Source organism: Sinohyriopsis cumingii, chromosome 6 (assembly GCF_028554795.1).
Source record: "Sinohyriopsis cumingii isolate HCF-2022 chromosome 6, ASM2855479v2, whole genome shotgun sequence".
Lineage (NCBI taxonomy): Eukaryota > Metazoa > Mollusca > Bivalvia > Unionida > Unionidae > Sinohyriopsis > Sinohyriopsis cumingii.
The window spans coordinates 95,075,044-95,101,929 of record NC_142966.1 but is presented as its reverse complement, the minus strand read 5'-3'; the positions used below and the strand labels follow the sequence as shown (position 1 = coordinate 95,101,929).

The following is a 26,886-nucleotide window of genomic DNA, read 5'->3' as shown; positions in this document are numbered from 1 at the left end:
GGTTACATATTAGGCAAATTATTATCAAGGTTTCACCCCACAACCACTATGTTTCCTATGTGTACATACATTATCAGTAGACCACTCCCATATGCAAGCCTATGCATTTGGGTTAACACCCCTCCCCCTCCATACATACATACTAAATGGACGGCCCTAACTTCCTAACTGAATTCAGCCTACTTGAAGTTAACCTTTCACAACATACAGTAATTCTAACAGTGCCTAAGGTCTTCCTGATTGAATGCAGCCTTCTTGAAGTTAACCTTTCACAATATACAGTAATTCTAACAGTGCCTAAGGTCTTCCTAACTGAATGCAGCCTGCTTGAAGTTAACCTTTCATAATATACAGTTATTCTAACAGTGCTTAAGTCTTTCTAACTGTTTGAGTTCTTCCTACTTCCAACTGCACTGGTCAAAACAGGCCATCTTTGTAAGCTAGGGTATGTGGACATAAGAAAAAAACACAAATCCATGCTAGTAAAGCCTAAATAAAATGTAGCTAACCTTTTTGTTTATTACTAACTGAAATACATACGATTGTCAAGTTACATGATTCTAATAAATGGCACCCAATAAACTGACCATGAACACAAAACTTCAACAAAGTCACTAATGCAGGAACTAAAGGTAACAGAGACCTCTTTTTGCCAAAAAAATGTAGTATTTATCAAGATCCAGAAACTTCAGAAAGTTCAAAACACAGCTGCTCGGATCATACTTAGAGTACCACGATCAGAGCACACCTCCCTGCTGCTCAGTACCCTAGATTGGCTATCCATTCGACCCAGAATCAAATACAAAATTTGTTTTCTGTGCTACGTTTCACTGATGGACTCCAGTCCAACATACCTATCCAACCTCACCCATGTGTACACACCAGCAAGATACTTACGCTCCCCATCTGACAATTGTATACTCATTATTCCCACTATGAAAACAAAGTCATATGGACGTTCTTTTGCATACCAGGGCCTAGCAACATGGAATGAATTGCCCACTGAACTTAGACACAAAGACATGTGATCACATTCAAGAGTGCTCTTAAAACTCACTTATTTGGACTGCAAGAACAAACTTAAAGACCTAATAATGTTTCCTACCTTAAACATTTTCAGCATGTTTTTTTTGTTTTCTAATTTCACAGTGTTTGTTTTTTGTAATCATATCATTATATATGTTTTTTATGTTACAGATGTTGTCTAATGTAACAGTTGTAAAGCGCTTAAAGCTTCTAAGGATTAGGCGCTATACAAAGTCCTCATTATTATTATTATTATATAAGTCATAAGGTTTTGCACTCTTATGAAAATATGAATAATTATCATGGTAGATTCTAGCTATGTATGCTGCTCTTTGAAAAGAAACAAAAGATTCAAGAAAAAGAACTAAGTTCTAATTGCTATGTGTTGCAAGTATTGCACAATGAATGTCTTGAGCCATGTGCTTTTATTTTGTAAATGTGCATTAAGACAAATATGTTAATGAGGGCAACAGGGTAACCTGTCGACCCTAAGTACACAAGCTCTATGCACGAGAAAATAGAAACAAAATCATACTGTATCATCACATCTAATCAATGGATGTTATATGAAAATAGCAATAATAATTAATATCTTGTATATGGTTAAATTTTAACTTTCATCAGTTCTAATTTGGAAAACTATCTGTGGTAGGCAACGATATGACACTATGCAGTAAAATAGGCCTGCCGGGTACAGTTCTAATGACGTGTTTAGTGACTGAGGAAATTACTGATTTATGGCTTTCTTGGAATTTTATATTTTCTGTCCTGGAAATCTGGCAAGCGTTACTATCATTACTGCATTGAAACACTACATGGAAATCTTCTTGTGGAATATCATGTAGACTGTAGACTGATGAACGAACCAATCTGGTTGGTAAGTGCATGAGGTTTCATTTACAATTATATTATTATGTTTTATTCAGCTGGGGCCGACTGGAGGTGTTTGACAAAGAAGAAACAAATTTGACATAACTTTTCCGGATTTTTCTGGCTTTGCAGTAGCACTTCAGAGAGTTTGGTTTTGTGTGTCCAGTGACGTATATTGCCTGTGTCTGGAGCTCTATCAAATAGCACAACTTCTGTGAGTGTCTCAAAATATTTTGTACAGTGTCATCAAAGTTAGAGAGACTTTAAGTTGCTTTATGTTTGAATTCTTTTTTGTTATATATCTGTTGTTGTTGTTTTTGGATTTTATAATAAATCCATCAGAAACAGCAGAAGACATCAGGGGTTTCTTTTTCAAGGTAGTTCCTAGTACATGGACACCATGACTAAAACAACAGGTCTGAGATAACAAGACTATAATATGAAAAGCAAGGTTAGTAAAACAGTTATATTTCTCTGACACATGGGGAGAAAAGATATATGTATGCATTATGCCAAAATCCTATATGGTCATCAGCTAAATATAAAAGCATATAAAACCAGTAAAATCTGGTTCAAAGAGATCTTTGTTGTATGGGTATAACAGTAATGCACACTGGTAAACTTAAAATACAAGATTAATGCAGTCAGTACAGGTGCACAGTATTACTGGTATACTGGTTTACTGCAGTATTTTCTTTTCTTCAGTGGAACACACCATGGTATTTTGTAATGTACTGATATAGCAAACGTTTCTGCCAGAAAGGAATGTACAGAAATTCCCAAGGAATATTCTTACAACTTCAATGATATTAACAGCATGTTTTCACCATTCATGACAAAATATTTCAAAAGGATCAGTTTTTATTTACAAAATGGTTTCTTCGGTCACAAATTAATGATGAATATTACAAATACACTTTAATCACATTTTTGACACATATTACAACTCTTAAGTCTTAAAATAATAGAAACGAGTGAGAACTAACATGTTTTATAAAATTCGACAAATAATTTTTTTCCCTGTAATACATGATAAAAAATGTGAAAGAATGTATAGTATTGCAAAATAAATCTCAAATAATCCCAGAATTTCAAACACATGTCCTAATGATCAAAGTTCTAAAGTAAATCCAACACTGAATGTGCTGATGTGCCTTTGCTGGCTTGTGTCTTGGAGATGTGCCAACAGACTTTTTTTGAATCACAATAATACAATCCAAGAATATATCCTTATTTAAAATTAAACTATAAATCCAAGTTTCTATTTCCAAGATAGTTATTTTTGAACACTTTGTATTTCCAGAGAAGAATAACCTAAGTAACTTGAATCAATAAATTCCAGCCCAAATGAAATACTGGACATAAAATAATACAAATTATTCTCCTCAGATCTTACAGCACGAATGAATAATTTTTCTGGAAAAACAAGATTATACAGTCCTCTACATCAGCTCAGCTCACAATTAAAATTTTCTGAAACTTTATCACTTAGTAAAAAATTTCATTCTGGAAGGTTCCAAATGTTTACAAGATAAAATTTTAGTCATAATTAGAAGGTCTCTTTTTCAAAATTATGATAAAAAGTGTAGCAAACAACAGGTAGACCTGCCATTTCATGGGGAATTTCCAAAGTTCTAGACTCAGATTGAGATAAACAAGTTGATGAAACCAAAAATCAACAATTCAGGTCAGGTAAAAAATGAACTTGACTTTACAAGGTAAAGTCCAAACTACAATTCCCAATACCATATAGTGAATTAAAAAAATCTAACAAACAATGCAGATTAAATATACATAACACGTGTCGCATACGAGTGGGCAGCCTAATGGAATGTTGCCAAATATACTTGGGACAAATCAAACTTTTGTATAAATTTCTGATTAAAAAAATAATATAATATAAAAAAACAAAAATTTGTTGTGTTTTAATTACTTAATTGCAAATGTGAAGGTGTTAAGAATATGTATTCCTTTGCAAGATTGCAAATCACTGTACTTTTCAGAAGCACACTTGTTTTCTGTCTATCTTTACATAATTTCTCAAGTCCACTAGGTATCTTCTTATTTGTTAAGTATGTTCTATGTTTGCTGGCCCTAACAAATAAATATGTTGCCAGATGATGACATCCTGCTTCAAGTGTCCATGACTATTATATCAATAGTGTAGCCAGAAAATTGTACGCTTCAATATCAAAACTTATTTTTATCAATCGGGTCTCTCATGTCTTTCACAGTATCAGCTTTAGTGTAAACATAATCATCAAATTTTAGTTATACCTTTCAGACTGTTACTCATACAAAATAAACATTTACAAAATAAATTTACAATAAGGAACTGAGAACTGGCTATTTCATGGGTGGGGGGGGTCTTTTGAGCTGAAATATTTTATCTCAGAATTTTTCACAAATAAAAACATGGATATAATATGGTGTCTGTTTGCAATAAATCAGAACAAGGTATTTTTTCCAGCTACAGACAGATGGAAATTAAGCAAAAAAGTGTCAGTCCTCTCCACCAGAACAAGGAATAATATAATTGCAGTATGCCAGAGTATGTATCGTGGTACATTCAGAGACACTACGGTATACTATGGTAAAAATAAATTCAGCTCTCGAAGTCAGTAAAGCATTCAACATGTTTTAAAATTACCTTCTTTTGTAATGAGGTGTATTACTTATCAAGATGCATCTCCCTACCACGTTTCATGATTTCAGATAGAAAAGTATGTATACACTGTGCAAACAAAGAGTACCATACACAAATACATATATGCTGTAGCTCTCTTTCACTGAAATGTCAAATGCATGTCAATTACAATGTTTCATCAAGGCAACTAGTATGAAAGTTAAGTTGCATCTGGAAACTGTTTTCTTTCTTTCAACCTCTGCAACTTTCACCTTTTACATTTTGATCCCAAACCCAAGAGACCTTGCCCCAAATGCAAGTTACGTACAAAATTAAGTAACAGTAGATGGTGAAATAAGGAACAGATGGAAGGACAACATCTGAATATATTCAGCCTAATGGCATATAAAAACCTATGTGTTCATGAAATAAATGCAAAACCTTAGCCTAAGATAGTAACATTTAAAATGTAAGGGTGTCATACTAAGCGAGGCAAAGAACTGGATGATCATAGCATTAACACAGCTTGAGAAATAAACTTATAATCAAAAGCCAAGCCAGTGAAGTGTCAAATATGGGTCACAGTGGCCTACTTTTGCAATCAGGACATAATGCAATGCAAAAACTTAATGAAGAATATACAAATGATGTTAATTTATGAACAGTCCTAGATGCTTTAGCTCTTTACAACGAGGTAATTGCTATGAAATGCACTCCAATGAGGTAATTGCTATGAAACACACTCCAATGAGGTAATTGCTGTGAAATGCACTCCAATGAGGTAATTGCTATGAAACCCACTCAAAAGAGGTAATTGCAATGAAACCCACTTGAAACGGGTGTCTAGGACATAGGAAGAAGGAATGGTTGAGATGCAGCAAAGCTCTACCAAGTATTCATGTGTAAACGTTTGAGCACAACTGCAAACAACACAAACCTTTATCTGCCACTGCATAATACATGCTGTTCCATCATTTACTCCAAACAAACTGCAATGACTCATATCTGTCACTGCATAAAAATATAATAGCAGATCTGGGTCTGTGCAATTTGCAGTTGGACTGTATGCATTTTGATCAAAAATCCTTTTTGGAGATGGTTTGAAAATCAAAAGAAATTTAGAGGACTTGTGTATCTCTTTTGATTTTGATTTATTCTGAATGCAAACAAATTTCCAATGTTTTTATTGCAATAGTTATGATACTATGTATTAAAAACAAAGGAAATGATAATTACTCAATTATAAAGCTACCTATATTTAAACTAGTAACAAGGGCCAAAATAGCTGGACCTCAGGGAGCCTCAAACCCTCTGAAGGATCTTCACATACCCCCCCCCCATTTACACTAGGGTTATATTAATTTTACTTATCACCTTTTTATTCAAGTGCAGTTGGGGATAGGAATGGGGTGCACAGAAAGAGCAATCTGTAACTGGTAAATCCTTTGCATTCGAATTTCAAAGATGTAATAAATCAAATGAAGCATAAAAACTGTGCTCATTTCATGCACACACATACATGCACACACATACATGCACATGCATACCTGGACTTTATCAACTAAAGAATCTATATTATCTTACTAATGCAATATTTAAAAGATTTTTTTATTTAATGACTTATTAAAAATATTTAAATTTAGTCAAAACTTAATGAAGCTTGACAACAAATAGATAATTATACTTATTTTATACTCTGTTAATGTTTGTGATCCAGAAACAAAATGATGAATACCTCACCCACACGAATTCAGAGAATGAAATTGTGAAATTGAGAAGATGTTAGATTCTCAGAAATGAAGATTTCTAAAAAAAATAGGTGTAGGTACTCAACTTACTGTCGAGAGTATTCTGCAATGATGGTATCATGCTCTTTTTTCTCAGATTCAATTTCTGTAAAGTTCATTTTTACTGTACAGCAAGACAGGTCTGAAAGGATAACATTTCATAATTTACATCAGCAATATTTTACAATTCCAACATTTAAACTTCGACTATGATAAAAAAAATGTTAAATTTGTTCTTTTAAGACAATGTGATGAGTCTGACAGTAATCTGGCTAACACATTCAAATTGTACAGGAGTCGGACTTTTTGAAAACCAGTATTTAAAAAAGACTTGGTGGCTGGCTAACCCAAATTTTTCCCATCAAATTTCATCCCTCTTAAAATCAATCTAAAGTCAATACTTGCAACTATAATAGCATGAAATCAATGCTTGAATGTGATTTCGATTTTTAACATAGCTTTAAAATCTTTTTTAGTCATATAGCTACAATGTCTGCAGTATTGCAATTGAAAGTGATTGTCTAGCACTGGGGCATCATGCCATAGATGCGTAGTATCATGTCCTACCCAGTCATATTATCCTGACACCAGGCTCAAGAGTACTAACACTAAACTTTTAATGCTAAGTGCAAAGCAAGGCAGCTGCCAGTACAGTAGACCCTGTCTTGAAAGACCACCTCTTCTGCCAAAAAATATTGGTCTCTCTAGACAGGTGGTCTCTCATAACAGGTAATAACACTATATAATCAGTAAATCTGTGCATGGAGATCCTGGTCTCTCAAAACAGGTGGTCTCTCATAGCAGAGGTCTCTCAAGACTGGTTTTACTGTACCATTTTTTATAAGTCTTTGGTATGACTTGGCTGAGATTTGAACTATGACCTCTCACATCCAAGGTGGATGCTCAGATCAATGCTTGCAACAATAACAGTATTAAATTCAGATCTCATATAAAAGATTAATCATTACAAATCTAGTTTTTCCAATTTTTCCTCAGTATTTGCAAACTCATCAAAACAAATCTAGGTTTTACCAATTTTTCCTCAGTAATTGCAAACTCATCAATACAAATCTAGGTTTTACTAATTTTTCCTCAGTATTTGCAAACTCATCAATACAAATCTAGGTTTTAGTAATATTTCCTCAGTATTTGCAAACTCATCAAAACAAATCTAGGTTTTCCCAATTTTTCCTCTGTATTTGCAAACTCATCAATACAAATTTAGATTTTATTAATTTTTCCTCAGTATACTGTGATTCCACTATAGCACACTCCATTATAACATGAATTAGGATATAACATAATTGTGGTATAGCTCCCAAAGTTTTATATATTTTTCCATACACAAAAAGTATGAGAAATAATGTATGAAAAGTTTTATTATCACTTTGAGGAAGAGATCACACAAGAATTTCGATATAACATGATTGTGACTTGGCTCCTGAAAATTTGTACATTTGTTAATTCATGAAAAAATAATTTTTCAGGGTACAAAAACTAATGTGTAAAAAGTTTCATTTTGGAGAAGAGATGATGTATGATTTGGATATAATACAATTGCAGCTGACTCACAAGATTTTACAGTAATTTCACAAATTTCCTGAAGTGCAAAGTTTTGGGTCAAAATAAACTTAGTTCAATTTTTAAAGAAAGTCAGCAGATTACAAAATTGGTTAGTGGTAATCATTTTTTGCTACTGAACTATGGACAATAATACCAATCTTCATTTATCTTCAATGCATTCTATGTACAATTTTTGCTCAAATGAAAGAAACAATTCTCATCCAAAGTTATAAATCAATTAATTTCAGTAATTGCTAATCATTAAAGTTGATCTCACAACTAAAGGTTGCTCAAATTAATGGGCAATTATTTATTTAAAAAGAACAAAAGAAACCGAAAGCCGCCAATACGTGCATATGGCTTTATGGTTTTATCAACTGTCATGCAGTCAGTCGACCAGTGAATATTATTCTGCCTTTTCTATAAAAATGACTCCATTGTTCCTTAACAAGTCAAGCCAACAATGTGGTTGTCTAAAAAAGCTTCCTACCCAAATTTATGTCAATAAATTTACCAACCATTTTAAGCAAATTCAATAAATTATTGATGTCTACTCAATCAGCCATCACACATACCCAATGAAAGAAGGTTTATGGACTGGATTGTCAGCAGTATTGGTCAATGTCGCACACATGTGAATCACCCCACCACCTCCACATGTGAGCCACAGTGCCACCTTTACATGTGAACCACCCCACCCTTTCATCTTAACCCTTTGTATTTTTTAACTTCAAATCATTCACATATACACAGGAAAAACTGTCATGCCAGTGTTATCACTGATTGGAACAAAACCATTTAGGACTGAAGGTATTTGCTAATATATAACTTCAAATCATTCACATATACACAGGAAAAACTGTCATGCCAGTGTTATCACTGATTGGAACAAAACCAATTAGGACTGAAGGTATTTGCTAATATAATAAAACAGTCTACTCCCTTACTTTGCTTATGAAACTTATTTTTCAATGAACACCTGTCAACTCTCACACTGGGAGAAAAAAACCCCTGATTTTTGGGGACATTCAACCTTCTGATTTCATAATATCTCCTGACTTTTGCTGAGAATATCTGAATTTTCATCTCTCAAAAAATCCTACATAAATAGATATATGTTACAAAATTCAAAGAAGACATGTTCTATTTTATCACCTATGAATACTGTTGTGATGAAATATTATCACACTACAATTAATTTTTCATCTTCAGCAAATAGAATATTAAGTTTTAACTCATGTTAATTTATATCTTTTTTTAACCCTATAACAATACAAATACAGAAAATGCATTAAACAAAAAAATAAACCAAAACAATAAAATTGTTAGCAATTAGTTTAAATCCCAAGAATGATCACTGAATGCTGTAGCATCACCATTCCTACCAAAGAAACTTTCACGAGTAAACACCTGGCATTACTGTACCATATAAACAAATGTTATTTAAAATCATTTAATTTAAATGAAGAAATGATAAAACATACTACGCAGTTGATGTGCCCTCAAAAAACTAATTCAGAAAAAAAAATGTTATTTTGCAAACAATGTTAAATGCCATTCAAGCTGAGAATAAGGAAATATGATGGGATAGAAAATGTGGGGAAAATGGTTGCCACATGTATGGTAGCTTGAGACTGCATAGTTAGGCACCACTGATTTTAACAAAAGATGGCATCATTTATTTACTAATCAATTGATGGTGCTTACAGACACTGTAGAACATGTTTTTTATAAAATTGTGTGTGAGAGTCAGTCCTTTTCACAGTATAATTGCAATGATAAGGATTAACTGTTAATTTTCACACTGGCTTTCTTGCTTGTTTATTTAAGACTAACCTTCAGCTATTGTGCAGTTTGGCCACAGCTGACCAGAATATGAAAAGAAGGCACGTCCTTGGGGAAAACAAGGTGTGTCACAGGGACAAACAATAGGCCCTTTGAGAATTTCATGTATATTGGACTCAGAAGATAGGTCAAAATTTAGTGGAAAAATGTGGGTTCAAAATATGCTTCAAAAACCTCCTGACTTTAGTTCCCGATCTCCCTATTGTTTTATTCAATCTCCCTACCTGGCTTTTGAAAGATGACAGGTGTGATACTGGGTTTATTTAATATTTTTTTTCCTCTGTTCTTTAGAGAAAAACTCTAAAAAAATGTAAGAAACTTACTCTGAACTCACAGTCAAATGGCTTACTCCCAAAATGGGTTCAGGCAGTTTACATGTATAGAGTACACATATCAGCTAAATTCTCACAACAGCATTATGAGGTCAGTACCTTTGATCTTCCATCTGAATTATCAGCCAAGCCCATGTGCTTTGCAAGCCTAAATACAGGTTTCATAACAGAAACTCTCAATGTCTGAATTATGCATTTTAATGTCAGCTAGAAATCAGACCCTTTGGACATGTCCAGTGAATATAAATGTTGCAGGAAAAAAAACACCCATTGCATAAGTTTGTATGAGAGTACAGAAAGAAATTAAATTCAAGGATTCAAAAAGACCAAGCAAATTTTTTTAATATTATTTATAGGAATGATGCCTCTTTTTGATGGAATTGTTAGTATGGATAAAAACATTTGACTGGTGTGTACATGTACACAAATATTTATGCTTATGTTGCAGATTTCGAAAACATTCAAAGAAATATTAAAGATGAAATAACTAGTTCTTTCTGGAAAAAGCTGATTGTGTCATTGCAATGTCATTGTGTCCATAGTACTGTATCCCCCTAATCTGTTTTTCAGGGAGGAGATAATGCATCATTCTCTTGGTAATTGACCAGGTTTAGTTATAACATGGTTCCTCACATACAGCAGTCTCCATTTTTGGACCCCAACAATTGTGTTATAGCAGGGTCACACTGTATTTGCAAACTCATCAACAAAAATATAGATCTCCTCAATATTTCCTCAGTATTTGCAAACTCATCAATACGAATCTAGGTTTTCCCAATTTAAAGTCTTCTCTGAACTTCTCATACCTTGGATAACAGAATAAATTTTCCAAACAACAAAACAAGGTATTCAATATACTTTGTTCTAAATACTTCCAAAATTTTTACTACATGTATCGAAAAAATTAGATTTGATTTCTTAATTTAATTAAATTATTATATCAGTGTTTTCCAGAATGCTTATAAAAAAGTGGTTAAAAAATTTATTTACTCCTGAGAGGTCTAGGAAGTTCACCAAACATGCACCACTGATCCAATGAAGGGTCATATGCATGGATGTACCGAGTTAGTTCCCCTGTTGAATCCACACCACCAAGCACCAGGATTTTGTTGTCCAGTACTGAAATCAGAGAGTGGCACTTTCTACAGATAAATTCTAAATCATGTCATAGCTATGAAATTTAATAAAGAATTATAATTGAATATAAAGACTTATAAAGTAGCAACAATTGGTTTCAAAGATCTTTATCTCTCAGGTAATGCACTTTATTACCGTTCACTATGATTTTATTATGTTCAGCAACTAAAAAATTTATTTACATACCATGATTTTCATCTTATATCTTTTTCTCCTTTTTTTTCCTTGTAAAAAATACTTTTGATCAATTCTATCTTTGTTCACTCAGTCAAATATACAAGCTGGTACTTTTACGTTCAAAGGAAGTTATGACCTGATGCCTTAATACCTGGTTACAAAAATTCTACTTCATTCATGTGTGGAATAATAATTTATGAAGATTAACTTTTCAAACAACACTTCAGCTAATGGTATTTAAGACAATACATGGTTTTATCATCAAATTTACCTATCATTTCAAAGTGAGCAAGATCATGACCCATATTGGAAAGCGTGCTCCACTCTTCTGCAATTGTATCATACATTTCCATGGAATTTAGGCACTGTGGGACTCTGGAATGTGTTGTGTTGTAGCCACCACATGTGTATAGCTTGTTACTGATACACACCATCTTATGTCCAGCTCGGGCTGATGTTTAAAATCAAAGTACTGAAATGACTCATTAACTGGATGAGGGTGGTGTGGTACATTAAAATGGATCAAAGGAATGCACATAAATTGTGAGATACTGTTACTTATGTTTCTTTTATGATCACAAACAAATACCATCAATCTTCTAAAAAGATGTAATCTCAAATGTTTTAAATATTTTTAACATGGAACTGATCTGAAAAAATTAGAAAACATTATGACAAAATATTTAAGTAATTAACTTTTATATGCATTTTCTAATGAAACAATTGTTTTCTGTTACTGCACAGATGCTGTGAGACAAGGGATGTAATCAGAATGTAATCACTTCTAAATATTTGTATGATCTTCAATTTCTAATATATATATATATATATATATATATATATATATATATATATATATATATATATATACAAGCCTGTCTCAGCAGAAAACTCCATATAAAGAACAATTAGTAATTAGGAACTCTATTCTTAACGTCACTGACATAATTAACTTTTAAATAAAGGTCACCTGTCAAAAAGGACAAAATATTGTGATAATTTGCCAAGTGTCCGTTTAAAGATGGCTTCAGATACAAACTGATACTGTGATCTGATAATAATGTATATTCAATCTGATTATGATGTACACTCAATCTGATAATGATGTATACTCAATCTGACAATGATGTATACTCAGTCTGAAAATGATGTATACTCAGTCTGACAATGATGTATACTCAATCTGACAATGATGTATACTCAGTCTGAAAATGATGTATACTCAATCTGACAGTGATGTATACTCAGTCTGAAAATGATGTATGCTCAGTCTGAATATGATGTATACTCAGTCTGAAAATGATGTATACTCAATCTGACAGTGATGTATACTCAGTCTGAAAATGATGTATACTCAGTCTCAATATCATGTATACTCAATCTGACAGTGACATATACTCAGTCTGAAAATGATGTATATTCGATCTGACAAGGATGTAAAAGTAGTTAGCTTAAATGAGGTTTCTTAGCCCAAACCCTATTTTGTATTACAGGGATGGGCCTGGCTTTTAAAAAATTGCCAACTTCAATATTTTGTCACCAGTTTTCAAAAACCGTCGCCAGAAGAAGTAGTGAATATTTTTCCAAGTCTATTATTGTAATAGGCAATGAAAATTGAAAAAGATGGGATAGTTATTACTTTATTGACAACAAGCAATACAGCCATAATATTACAAAATAAATCATTACATGACTGTTTTGCACTACATGTACTTCCATCGTCTTTGCATCCCACATCACCGTTACTACATAGGTATAACTGCTGTTGCCTGAAATAAATGCATTATCAAATGTAAAATATCTAATTTCCTGACATCTACAGTCTCTCTCTTTTTAATAGAAACATCAGATATTAAGCAAATCTATATTATGTATATTATTTTCCAAATAAGTTTTGTAAGGAACTTTAGTTAATTACATTTTAATACTAAAACCCTATTGTAATTTGTAATGTAAGATAACTGATGTATAATGTGATCGTCGATTTAATGCATTCAGGAATTAAATGCATCCTCCTTCATGGCTATCTTCAAAGTACATCTTTGTCAACCTGGAGTTCAGAAATTTATTTTTGCCACATTTTACATGCTTTGCTTGTAGTTAATTGCTTCCTAAATCCCAAGATTGATAAATGAATGCTGTAGATTTTTTCTCAACAAACAAACTAGGATCTCCATTCCCACCAATGATGCTTACATAAGTCAACACCTGGCACTAATGTATCATATATATAAGCATTAAGTACCATCATTAAACTGAAAGAAGGAAGAAACATATCGCAGAGCATATGTGCCCCCCCCCAGTAATTTGGAATAATGTGTTATTTAGTAAGTAGTGTCATACCAGTAAGGAAATAAGGTGGGATATATGATGTAGGAAATAGTGACCACATTTTAATTGTTAACATAAATTCACACCCATTTTAGGCATTTTTAGTTATAACAAAAAAAGGGCACTGTTTATTTGTCAGTCAATTGCTAGTGCTTTCACTCACCGTAGAATAGGTGGTTTCTTTGAAGTATGTCGACGAGACTTGAGTCTAACCTTTAGGTATTTTTCAGGTTGGACACAGCTGACCAAAATATGAAATGGGGGCACACTGAGGGGGGAATAACACACTCCACAGGGAGAAACAGCGTGTCTTTTGAGAATTTCACATGTATTGGACCAGAAAAATTGGTAAATATTTAGTGAAAACAATGCTTAAATATGCCATATAAAAACTTCCCGATGGTAGGTCCCAATCTGCATGTTTTCGGATTCAATCTCCCAACTTGGTGTTTGAAAAGATTTATTTTTTGCATGACACACTAGAATAACTGATCGGTATCAACAAAATTTATTCAATGACTTTTGAATTTGATGGAACGTATTCAAATTTCTTGGGACGATTGGAATTTCAGTCCTGTATTTTGAGATATAAATTATCTTTACTGATGCAAAACTTGTTGTATAGTTTAAGCCCCTGGAGTCATAACATGGGATTGGTGGCAAAAGTAAAAGATCAAAGAGCAAAATTAACATATACTACTTACCCCGCCTGGATTCCTGTTTGGTGACACACTCCTCCTTCAAGATATCACAACTAGTTGTAAATGAATTGATGACTTGTGCCTTGATACATATATCACAGAACATCTGCTTTAACCTTATATCATATCTCAGTCATGGATGCCCAAGTTTCCAGCTGTTGAGAAATTTTCGGGACCTTTTGACCCTTTCATCTTGATGTGGTGTTGCACTTGAAGCATTACTACCATCACTACATGTAGATGATGTTGGACTGTCAGGTATAACATCAGGTTCAGTGACTGTGTTGTCTGATGAATTTGCTGTTAATTTTGTTAACTTACTCTTAGGATGAGAAGATGAACATGCAATGTCTGACTTTTGTTTATCCATGATAAAGTTGCACTGTTACTATATAATTCTGATTAAGATTTTTTTCATTTGCTTTGTATTTATACACTGCAATCAGTACTTCAAAGGTAATCAGTTTTCTCTTGGTATATTTAACCAAAAACAACAGAAGAATTAGCCATCGTTCAATTAATTGTAGCTGTTTCACTTCGCAACTTCAGATGTCGGTCAGTTGTAGGTATAGTCCAGTAGCATGATTGAGTGTATCACAGCATACAGTACTCAGGGCAGATGTCAGCATAAGCGGATTATGATGTAACAATGCACTGTAAAGCTGGGTTTGTCAATACAAACAAAGGATTTGTTTATGTAACAGATTCCAGTGCACTGTGTATCCAAGTTTGTGGCTTTCTTTCATGGTCCCTTTGAAAGTCTCTACTCCAAATCCATGATTGTATGTACAAATTGAACAGCCAAAAAGGTTGTAGCCCAAAAAATTGGCAGATGGTATATTTTGTCGCCAATAACGAAAAAGAATCACAATCTGCTGCATTAGCAAAACCCAGGAAGATCCCTGGATTAGAATGAAACCATGATTATACCCCTCCCCCAGGTCCCCCATGTTAGTATAAACAAAAATGAAAACAACCTTGTTGAGGCAACAGCATCAATTTCATTATTGATTACCTGTCAAGCACCTACCATTAAATCATATTTGTCATACCAAATAGGGTTGGATTAGTAATGCCCATTTAAGCAAAAAACTGCAGCTTTTACCTGAAATCGCTAGCAATTTATATATATTTTTAACACAAATTTACTATACCCAACATTCACACAAAATTACTATATCTAACATTCACACTAAATTCCACTCCGCTATTAATAACTTGCTGGGATTTGCAGGTCAAACATCTGGCTAATAAAATTAAGGCGCTATTAATAACTCGCTTGGATTATATAAAATAATCAAAAATTGTACATTTTGCAACAGACGCTCTAAAGAGATCAGTGTCTGTTCTGGATAGTTATATATTTAAATTGTATCTGTATATCTGTAGGAGCTCAATAGCCGTGTGGTTATGGCATACAGATAAATGTTGGATTGACAAGTGGAAATGACTGAGTTTGACTCCAGAAAACACGATAGACATTGTCAGTGTTCTGTGAAAGATGCTATTATAATGGGGAAGCCCGTGTGATGCATTGAAAAAGACGAGATATACTTAAACAGGTAATTGTAAAATTGTAAATAAAAAACTAAATCCACATGCAACTCACCTGGGCCCTCCAAACCTCAAAAAGGGTATTAATTTTAAAGCACCCGGGGTTCACTTAGGGTGTGTGCTTTATTATAAACTCTTTCGCATTCTATGATCCAACAATTGCAATTGAAAAAGAAAAAAAATGAAAAAAGAAAAATATAACAATTACTCAAGATTTAAGAAATATCTAACGTCATATAACCTGGTCATCAGGTACTTCCTTTTGCTATTTTTTTACAGTATGGTGGCTCAGATTTATATTTCATACAATTTTTACCATCCTTATTTGTATAAATTTTTTTTATACTATCTTTAAATGAAATCGCTAGCGACTGTACATAAAATTTACTGAGTATCGTTTTTCTGTTCGGTATTATATCTATGAGTAAAGCGTCCTTGACTCGCAGTTCCTGTATCAGATCTAACATTATAAACTTGTCACCTCTGAGATAAGCTCGAAGTTGATTAAGAATTTTATTACAAGTCACTATTGCTATTTTACAAGAAGTATTTTTGTTCTCATATTTTGATCCGATCATTTTATTCACCACCGATAAAACAATACCTACCCCGGGTACTATCAACAATAATCAATATAATATTCCATCCATTGAAATAATTCCACTAGTTGTTAATATCATAGGAATATAATTTAATGTGCATATTATTTTACAAAATTTTCTGGCTTGTCTGACACAGTAAAGATTTTTTATAGTAATATTTATAATATTTGATCAGCTCATCTGCATCATTGTCTTGGAGATCAGATGAAATATGATTGAAGTCTATTATTTCCTTTTTTGTCTTTAAGAAACTGTTTCTGTAATTATTTCAATTGCTGTAGTGAAGGCATTTTTGGCAGAAACCTTATCGATCAGAACATTAAATTTGTTATTGACAGGGTCAGCAAGAAACTATATTTATCATAAACTTCAGATGAGATATCGTCATATCTGGTATCAGTTAAAACTGAGGATGAAAATGAAGGGTTAAAATGTGTTGGTATTTCAGTATCATGATACATATCTTCTGTTTTGTTGATATAACTAACAACACAACTGACCTAGTTAAAAATTTTTAAATACTAGATGACGGCTGAGAATTGCATCAGCTGTTGCAAAACTTAAAAGACCACGAATATGCGCTTGTCACTGGAGGGTAGGTTAGGTATCCAGCAATCAACTCTTTGATCATTCTGCATTTTGATTCTGTCGGTAAATTTCAGATCGGTAACTTTCAGCTTCCTTTGCATAGTTTTTTAATGCAATTGTTTTAGAACTATTATCAATTTCATAATCTTATCAATAATGGGTTTCACAATTATAATATCATCAAGATTTTGATAAAATATGTCTCATTCCACATCATCATATAACCCAATTCTAGACTCAATTTCTGATACTGTGTTTAGTGCAGAATTAATGTGATATACATCTTACCTTTCTTTATTGCCAGTGAGAGAGTCTATCAAAATTAGATATGCTGTTTAACATACAAGTCGTCGTATCACCAGATTTTGCTACTCGTGATGCAATATTTGTTGCTATGTTTTCAATTTTTATTTGTTAAATCTGATACCACCAATGGATTTGCCATAGTTGATATCTTATTTGATACCATGTCCAGATTTCCCACATAGTATCACTTGATTTTATTACAAAGATGTCCTTGAAAAACTTAACATTTGTTTCAGAATCATTATTGGTCAAAGTTGTTTTATCAAGCTAGTATTAAATATTAATTTCCCACATATATTTATAGGTTACTGCATTTGTAGGGTAAAATATCAAGACAGTTTATGCCATGTCACTTGCATGTTATTTGTAAGGACCCTGTCTGGCATCTACTGTATAGCTTGCCTAAATCCAAAACATTGTATAAAAAAGGTTAACACAGAATGTGGCTAAGGTGCTCGTCTGTGGCAGTCCACAAAACATCTGCTTCAGTTCATTCAGTTGGTTTACTTTATTCACAGACATATAAAATAAATCAAAAGTTCTGGAGTGTGCCTCCATTGTTTGTTTACAGTAGAAAGTAGTTTCTTTATTCATGTGAGTTCAATATGAATTGCAGGCAAGTTCAATATCATAAAATACTGCACGATTCTGACAATGTAAAGTTAACAGACAAAACAAATGAGTATATAATAACTATATTTCCAGTAATCGTCCCACCAGCTAATAAAAACTTATTATCTATCAAGCTCAGTTGTGTGTAACTTACTGCTTTTGACTTATTTATGTTAGCGGGGTATTCAATTTCAAGATTTACAATCTATGATAACTTATCATTACTGACCAAAATTAAGCTGTACAAAGCTTACTGCTTGTGAGGCATCTGGGGATTGGTGGATGTGTTCTTCTATGAGGTCTAGCACTCGCTGACCTAACATACCTATGTAACCTTTCATTGTATCCCCAGATTTGTTTTATAATTTGTTAAATTTACACCAGCCATGGTGGTCGTAGTTTCTTTTTCTATTGCGCTTCAATTAACATACCAAATTTTTTTAAATAGCTCACTGTTATTATAACTGCAAGATAAAATTACAATAATATCACTAATTTATCGTTGCAGGACAAGTTTCAACCATATCCTATTTATAATTTATACAAAATCAACGATAGAGGTGTTATCAGACATATTAAAACAAAAAAAGTTACTGCAAGTATCAGTAATATGTGATATCTGCAAGTTGTCATTTGAGGAACTAATACTAATCAAATTTGTTACAGATCTCACAGGTTTGTGTTCAAAATTTTTCCTGGTTTGATTCCTAGTGGCTTAGTTGTAGATCATAAAATGGAATTAAAATCGATAACCGAAGTGAGAATTTAGACATTGTACCTTAGAAAGAAAACACATGGCAAGGTAATGCTGGAAATGTTGACAACTTTAATTACCTGGTATATAATGAACAGATTTTTTCAAATATAATTTCTTGAATCTACACCAGCTGTAGTGGTTGCAGCTGAAGCTGTTTAGTCAGATAGGCTGTCAATTAATGTACCAACGTTTGTGTAAAAGATCATTCTTGTTAATACTGCAATATAAAATTTTGTGAGTACCTGATATATAACGAACATAATCAACTGTGACATGGAGCAATTAATCAAATCAAACATCAGCATAACCACGACCTAACAGACCGCCATTATCTGATAGCAGAATGAACTGGATTGGGCAAAACAAACCTTCTGATCAATCTGTTACTTAACACCCTCTTCAACAGCACGTGCTATTAAAGGTCAAACTATTGATTCTTTTTGTTCTGACATACCACCAGGTTCATCAATACAAGTAAATCCAAGACGAATAATCTATTTTACAGTTAGTGTTGAAAATCAAATATCTTCTATGATGATGACACTGACTGATCAATCCATCCAGCAGCTAAATCTCATTAACGAAATTGTGGCATATTATGTGCACTCGAGGTCAGATAAATAATCACGATTAATTTTATCAGACAGTTTTTTATAACAAAATTTAAAAATGAAAAATTTATCACAGAAATATCATAGGAGATTTCTTTGGAAATATATCCTCTAAAATAATAGAAAATGTACCTGGAATTGCCTAAAAAAAAAAGTGTCTATTGCATTATATGCATCAAAAGTTTTTGCCACTGAAGCATCTTCTGCAGCAGGTTCAGCGGCTGGACACAAGATTGTTGATAAAATCAAAGGCTGACCAGACATTGCACCTATCAAAAGTGACAGGGATATAAAAAAAAGCAATTTCTGAAATATCACCAACATCAGAAACTATGAAGGCACTGATAAAAATGACAACAAAACTGCTATCTTCAACAGGCAAAGAAATTCTTAGAATTTAACTAAATTGTAACTAAAACTAGACCAACTCAACCAGATATTGCTGCAGTCTAATTTTTGTCTCACAATAACAAAGAATGTCTGTCAAAAATTACCTTGACCTGACCAAGGAAATACATACAGATGACTCAATCACAGAATTTGAGTATGTTGAATATCTTTACGAAAATTCAAATAAGCCTCATAAAACAGGGATACAAACACAAGAGACGAGGACGTGTTTTCATTACCACAAAGCCATACTTGAAGTACGAGGTGGTATAAGAACAGCAGCTGGTGCAGTAGTACCTGCTGGTACACAAGTGACACTTGTTAATACAGGTAATGCTGATGATAATTTTACATCCAGATATAGGTAATGCTGATGATAATTTTACATCCAGATACAGGTAATGCTGATGATAATTTTACATCCAGATACAGGTAATGCTGATGATAATTTTACATCCAGATACAGGTAATGCTGATGATAATTTTACATTCAGATACAGGTAATGCTGATGATAATTTTACATCCAGATACAGGTAATGCTGATGATATTTTTACATCCAGATACAGGTAATGCTGATGATAATTTTACATTCAGATACAGGTAGTGCTGATGATAATTTTACATTCAGATACAGGTAATGCTGATGATAATTTTACATCCAGATACAGGTAATGCTGATGACAATTTTACATCTAGATACAGGCAATGCTGATAATTTTACATCCAGATACAGGTAATACTGATGATAATTTTACATCCAGATACAGGTAATGCTAATGATAATTTTACATCCTCATACAGGCAATGCTGATGATAATTTTACATCCAGATACAGGCAATGCTGATGATAATTTTACATCCAGATACAGGTAATACTGATGATAATTTTACATCCAGATACAGGTAATGCTAATGATAATTTTACATCCTCATACAGGCAATGCTGATGACAATTTTACATCCAGATACAGGTAATGCTGATTATAATTTTACATCCAGATACAGGTAATACTGATGATAATTTTACATCCAGATACAGGTAATACTGATGATAATTTTACATCCTCATACAGGCAATGCTGATGACAATTTTACATCCAGATACAGGTAATGCTGATGATAATTTTACATCCAGATACAGGTAATACTGATGATAATTTTACATCCAGATACAGGTAATGCTAATGATAATTTTACATCCTCATACAGGTAATGCTGATGATAATTTTACATCCAGACACAGGCAATGCTGATGATAATTTTACATCCTCATACAAGCAATGCTGATGATAATTTAACATCCAGACACAGGCAATGCTGATGATAATTTAACGTCCAGACACAGGCAATGCTGATGATAATTTTACATCCAGATATAGGTAATACTGATGATAATTTTACATCCACATACAGGTAATGCTGATGATAATTTTACATCCAGATACAGGTAATGCTGATGATAATTTTACATCCAGATACAGGTAATGCTGATGATAATTTTACATCCAGATACAGGCAATGCTGATGATAATTTTACATCCAGATACAGGCAATGCTGATGATAATTTTACATCCAGATACAGGTAATGCTGATGATAATTTTACATCCAGATACAGGTAATGCTAATGATAATTTTATATCCTCATACAGGCAATGCTGATGATAATTTAACATCCAGATACAGGCAATGCTGATGATAATTTAACATCCAGATACAGGCAATGCTGTTGATAATTTTACATCCAGATACAGATAATGCTGATGATAATTTTACATTCAGATACAGGTAATGCTGATGATAATTTAGTTTTTGTTAGCACTTTTCTTATGAATAAAGTTGGAGAGATTGGAAGTGATATACTAGCTGCAGATGCAAATGAGGCTGCTCTAAGAACAACACTGACTGACTGCCATGTGCAATATTTTTAGAGTTACTCAAACCAGCTGCTGGTGCTAATGCAACTGCAATGTTAGTATTTGTAAATGGAATAATAAAAGCGGCTTGATCTTACAACAAAGGTTAAGTTAAATGACTAGCGTTTACAAATAATTCACATCACATCACAATGATGCTTTCGCTTAGTACAATATTTGGATTTTGCAGAGACTACAATAAGGTATTTCATGGTATAAAACATACACTTATACTTGACTGAGCTGAACAAAATGACTGTCTGATGCCAGCTGGTTGTGATGATGCATAATTTGTAATTTCACGATTGGTGTTGTGGATGCCACCTGTAGTTGCATTGATATAAAAAGCAAAAGAGCTTAAGATGGTGCTTACAGCATTTACACAAAAAAAAATACATTTTATGCACAACAAAGTTTATCAAACCACATACAGAATTTGATCAATAACACATGGAGAATAACATCACCCAGTGAAAATTACCAAACTATGTATTTATTGTGTTTTAATGAAAGAATAGACTTGGAAGTCAGCTCCAAAACAATTTGATAGTATTGATGTCAGCCGAACATTGTCAGAATAAATTCTAAGCAGTATCCAGAGCAAGCGATCCAAAGTAACTATGCTGCTGACACTGCAGCTCTAGCTGACAGAGACGTACCTCGAACTTATATGTATCTGATGGAAGTGGTGCCAAAATTTCAGGATGCTGACAGTGGATATCAAATTTCAATCAAATAGTTTCGCTTTATCCATTATTTCACTCTGATGTCAGGAAGCATAGCAAACGAGCCATTGGGTCAAATTCTGACACTGAAGTAACATGGTCACTTGGACAGGCTCCATATGCTCCAGATAATGTGTATTATGCTTATGCGCTAATTTTATCTGACAGATTGTCAACAATAGATTCTACCAAGGGCAGGATGACCGTCCAAGTTTGAATTGGGCAGTATAACTTTACCAAACAAGCAAGTGGTGGGAATGTACTGATTTTCTGATCAAGAATGACTACCAGGTGTTCTGCACTTGAAATGCTTTCCAATTTTATCAAACAAACTGGTGGAATGTATTGATCCTCTAACAAGCAGCAGAATTACTGCATTACAATTAATATCTAGATGAAGGAAAATAAATACAGAATGAAATACATCGTGCATGAAGTGAACTTATTCCTGGGACAAGTTAAAAAAGCTAACACAAGCTATTATTAAACAACAGTCTTTTTCACTGAAGATAGATTTGAGAAACTCTGTGTCCTGATGTTTTGCCAGCAAAACTAATGTTAACACTGCTGCAAATCAATAAAATAGGACTGCAAAAAAATTTTATTTTAAATTTATCAGCAGTGCAAGTTACTGCAATGTCCAGATCACAAGCAATCCATGGAGCATTTTGGGACCTGCACTGGCAACTATTGCAAAAATGTTTCTACCCAAATTACTACCAGTGCTAGGCACCCTGGGGATAGCTGCTGCCTCGGGCGCCATATCCGGTGCCACAAAAAAGGCTGAGTCTGGGGGATAGCCGCTGCCTCAGGTGCTATATCAAGTATGACAAAGGCTGTGTCTGGCGATGGAGTCATACAGTTAGTATAGCATGCAAAGCATTTCACTTTTGTCAAATGATTAAAAATAAAAAATTCTAGAACATAGAGCATTCAGAAATGTAAAACAGCAAAGAAACACAAAACAAATTTAAAAAAAAGACAAATGATTCAAGGTGGATTCAAAGGTCCATTGCTAGTAGGAATAGCGGGAAGTCTACTTCCCAATCTGCTGGAAATTGAATGTGGGAGAGGATTAATGCTACCAAGTACCTGAAGGTAGATTGCTCTGTGATCAATACGTTGAGATTTAGATCTTAGAAAAAATGAGGGATATCAGAGAATTTCAGGGATTATTTTCTAAAGATGACTTATCACTTTGCTCTCTGCCAGCTGCAGAAAGCTGTGTTATAAATATCCGAAATTTCAATGATGGATCTGGCACGCATTGGGTAGCCCTTTATAAAAACAACTAAAATATCACTGCCACCATGTGATATTATCAAACAGTATGTAATATCGTCCCAAAAGTATAAAAAAAATCAATTATTCATATGATCAACTACAGCCAGTTGGAACTGCAGCTTGTTTATCTAACAAGCAAATATAAAAATGTCTATGTCTTGCAGAAGTAAAATGGAAAGAAGAAAAAAAAAACCAAAGATAAGCAGCTTGATGAAAATGACAATACCATTGGACGGGGGGAGCCCTATAGTCAGGTCAATGAAATTGCAATTCGACATGATATATGTTACCATGACAATGTCAACAATAAATCTGGTTGCGACCATATTATGCTTAATGAGCTAAATGATATGAGACCAAAGTAACTAAGGAAGTGAATTGATTGTAAGCTAGTACAAGGTTGTTGTTGTTGTGGGGTTTAACGCCATTTTTCAGCACACGATAGGCTATACATGGCGGCCAGTATTAATGGTGGAGGAAGAACCCGGAAAAGCCCGGAAAGAACCACCGACCCACGAGAAGCTACTGGCAAGCTTTCTCACATGCCCACATTGGCTGAATCTTAGACTCGAACCGCCGCAGACAGAGGTGAGATGGCAGTGATCCGTAACGAAGAGCGCTTTAGACCACTCGGCCACTCGGGGCCCCCTAGTACAAGGTAATATTGGAGTGAAATATAAACTTGGGCTCATTAAAAATGTACTTTATGACGACGAAGTACAGAGCACTAGACCCCTGAGCTGTCCCGCACATGAACTTCACAAACCTATATAAAAAAAATGGTTCCTTGATGATGTTGATGTTGATGTTGCAGGGTTTAACGCCATTTTTCAGCATACGATAGGCTATGCATGGCGGCCAGTATTAATGGTGGAGGAAGAACCCGGGAAGAACCACCGACCCACGAGAAGCTACTGGCAGGCTTTCTCACATACCCACACTGGCCGAATCCTAGACTCGAACCCACGCAGACAGTGGTGAGATGGCATTGATCTGTAACGGACAGCACTTTAGACCACTCGGTCACTCGGGGCCCCTCGGTTCCTTGACGAAAAGTTGTCGCAAATTCATCTGATGATATATGGGCAATAGGTCTAACCGATATGTCAGACATTGCAAAGCATAATGACAATAAAAGGTACCTGATGAATATAGATTATATGTTTAGTAAATACGAGTTTAGTGTGTCTGTTACAGATAAGACAAGTAAATCTATAACTGATTCACTGAGGTATTATTCTCAGCACAGAAAGAAAACCAAATAAGGCATGGACAGATAATAATAATAATAATAACAATGAGGACTTTGTATCGCGCCTAATCATTAGAAGCTCTAAGCGCTTTACAACATTAGACAACACCTGTAAGATAAAAAACATATATAATGATATGATTACAACAAACACCATGAAATTAGAAAACATACCCCAAAAAAATGCTGAGAATATTTAAGGTAGGAAACATTATTAGGTCTTTAAGTTTGTTCTTGCAGTCAAAATATGTGAGTTTTGAGAGCACTCTTGAATGTGATCACTGTGTCTTTGTGCTTAAGTTCAGTGGGCTATTCATTCCACATTGCTGGGCCCTGGCATGCAAAAGAATGCTGTCCATATGACTTTGTTTTCATAGAGGGAATAATGAGTATACAATTGTCAGAAGAGGAGCGTAAGTATCTTGCTGGTGTGTACACATGGGTGAGGCCGGATAGGTATGTTGGACTAGAGTCCAACAGTGAAACGTAGCACAGAGAACAAATTTTGTGTTTGATTCTGGATCGAATGGGTAGCCAGTGTAGGGTACAGAGCAGTGGGGAGGTGTGCTCTGATCTTGGTACTCTAAGTATGATCCAAGCAGCTGTGTTTTGAGCTTTTTGAAGTTTTTGGAGTAGATATTGAGATGAACCAGACAGAATTGAGTTACAATAGTCCAGTCTTGAAAATACTAATGAACACACAAGTGTTTTAGTGGCATCAACTGAAAGATATTTGCTAATGGAGCTGATGCATCTCAGCTCAAGATATGCAGCCTTGCATATGTTCATGACATGTTGGTGCAATGTGAGAGCACTGTCCAGAGTAACACCTAGGTTTCATACTGATTGTGGGAATTTAATGTTGGTGGTTCTGATATTTATTGTTTGAGGTAAAGGATGTGAATGAGAAAGTCTTTGTGTTGTAATCAGAATGGCCTCAGTTTTATCATCATTCATCCGCAGCTTGTTACATGTCATCCATGATTTCACATCAGAAATGCACCTCTCTACACCTTGGATGGTAGCATCAACTTCAGTTGGGTGGCTAGATTTGTATATTTGGGTATCATCAGCGTACAGTTGGTGAGACACTGGATGATGATCTATGACACTTGAGAGCGGCTGAGTGTACAGAAAGAAGAGAACAGGTCCAAGAACAGACCCCTGTGGAACACCACAACATAGATCAACTGGGCTGGCATATATTCCATTTGCAGACACAATCTGTGTCCTGTTGACCAAGTAGGACTTGAACCACAGTAAGGCTGTATCATGAATGCCAAGACGGTGAAGTAATATATCATGGTCTTTTGTGTCAAATGATGCAGACAAATCAAGGAGGGTGAGGACTGTAATCTTTCCGCTATCCAAAGCAGAGAGAATGTCATTAACTACTTTTAGAAGAGTAGTTTCAGAACTGTGGCAAGGGCGATATGCAGATTGTACATTGCTAAAAAGACTGTTTGAATTCAGATTAGATACAAGCTGGGATAGAACAACCTTTTCTAAGATTTTTGATATGAATGGGAGATTAGAAACTGGGCGGTAGTTCTTTAAATCGTTATGGTCTAGTGTTGGTTTCTTCAGCAGAGGCTTTACAATGGCAGTTTTGAAAAATGATGGGAATTCCCCAGATGAGAGAGAGGTATTAATAACATCAGTTAGTAAAGGCAATACTGAATCTAAGCAGTCAAGCAGCAGTGATGTTGGAATTGGATTAAGTTCAAATGACTTCGGTGCACTCTTCAGCAGGATTGTACAAATGAAATCCATAAAGACAGGATCACAGAGCAAAATTTTTAATAAACAATTTGAGCAGTTTCTGGACAAAATAACGTCACCAAATACATCAAATGAAATGAAGGGAAAGTGTCATCATCGAAAGATTTAATC

General features: G+C 34.1%; 1 protein-coding gene across 5 annotated transcripts in view; it reads right to left on the bottom strand.

The window, feature by feature from the left end:
- Window positions 1-26,886, bottom strand: part of LOC149797472 (kelch-like protein 26) — a 60,897-nt gene that overhangs the window by 11,384 nt on the left and 22,627 nt on the right. For 2 of the 5 annotated variants that reach the window (XR_016421829.1, XM_089962282.1), the window contains exons 6-8: window positions 11,635-11,814; window positions 11,040-11,168; window positions 6,361-6,451 (exon numbers count right to left, since the gene is read on the bottom strand). Coding sequence is in view for 2 of the 5 variants with exons in the window: in XM_089962282.1 (XP_089818408.1) it covers window positions 6,361-6,451; window positions 11,040-11,168; window positions 11,635-11,814 (400 nt within the window). In the remaining 3 variants the exon portion in view is untranslated. Of the gene's footprint in view, window positions 1-6,360; window positions 6,452-11,039; window positions 11,169-11,634; window positions 11,815-13,052; window positions 15,298-26,886 lie in introns of those variants that run through there. The other 3 variants (XR_016421830.1, XR_016421831.1, XM_089962283.1) reach the window with 3 other exon arrangements.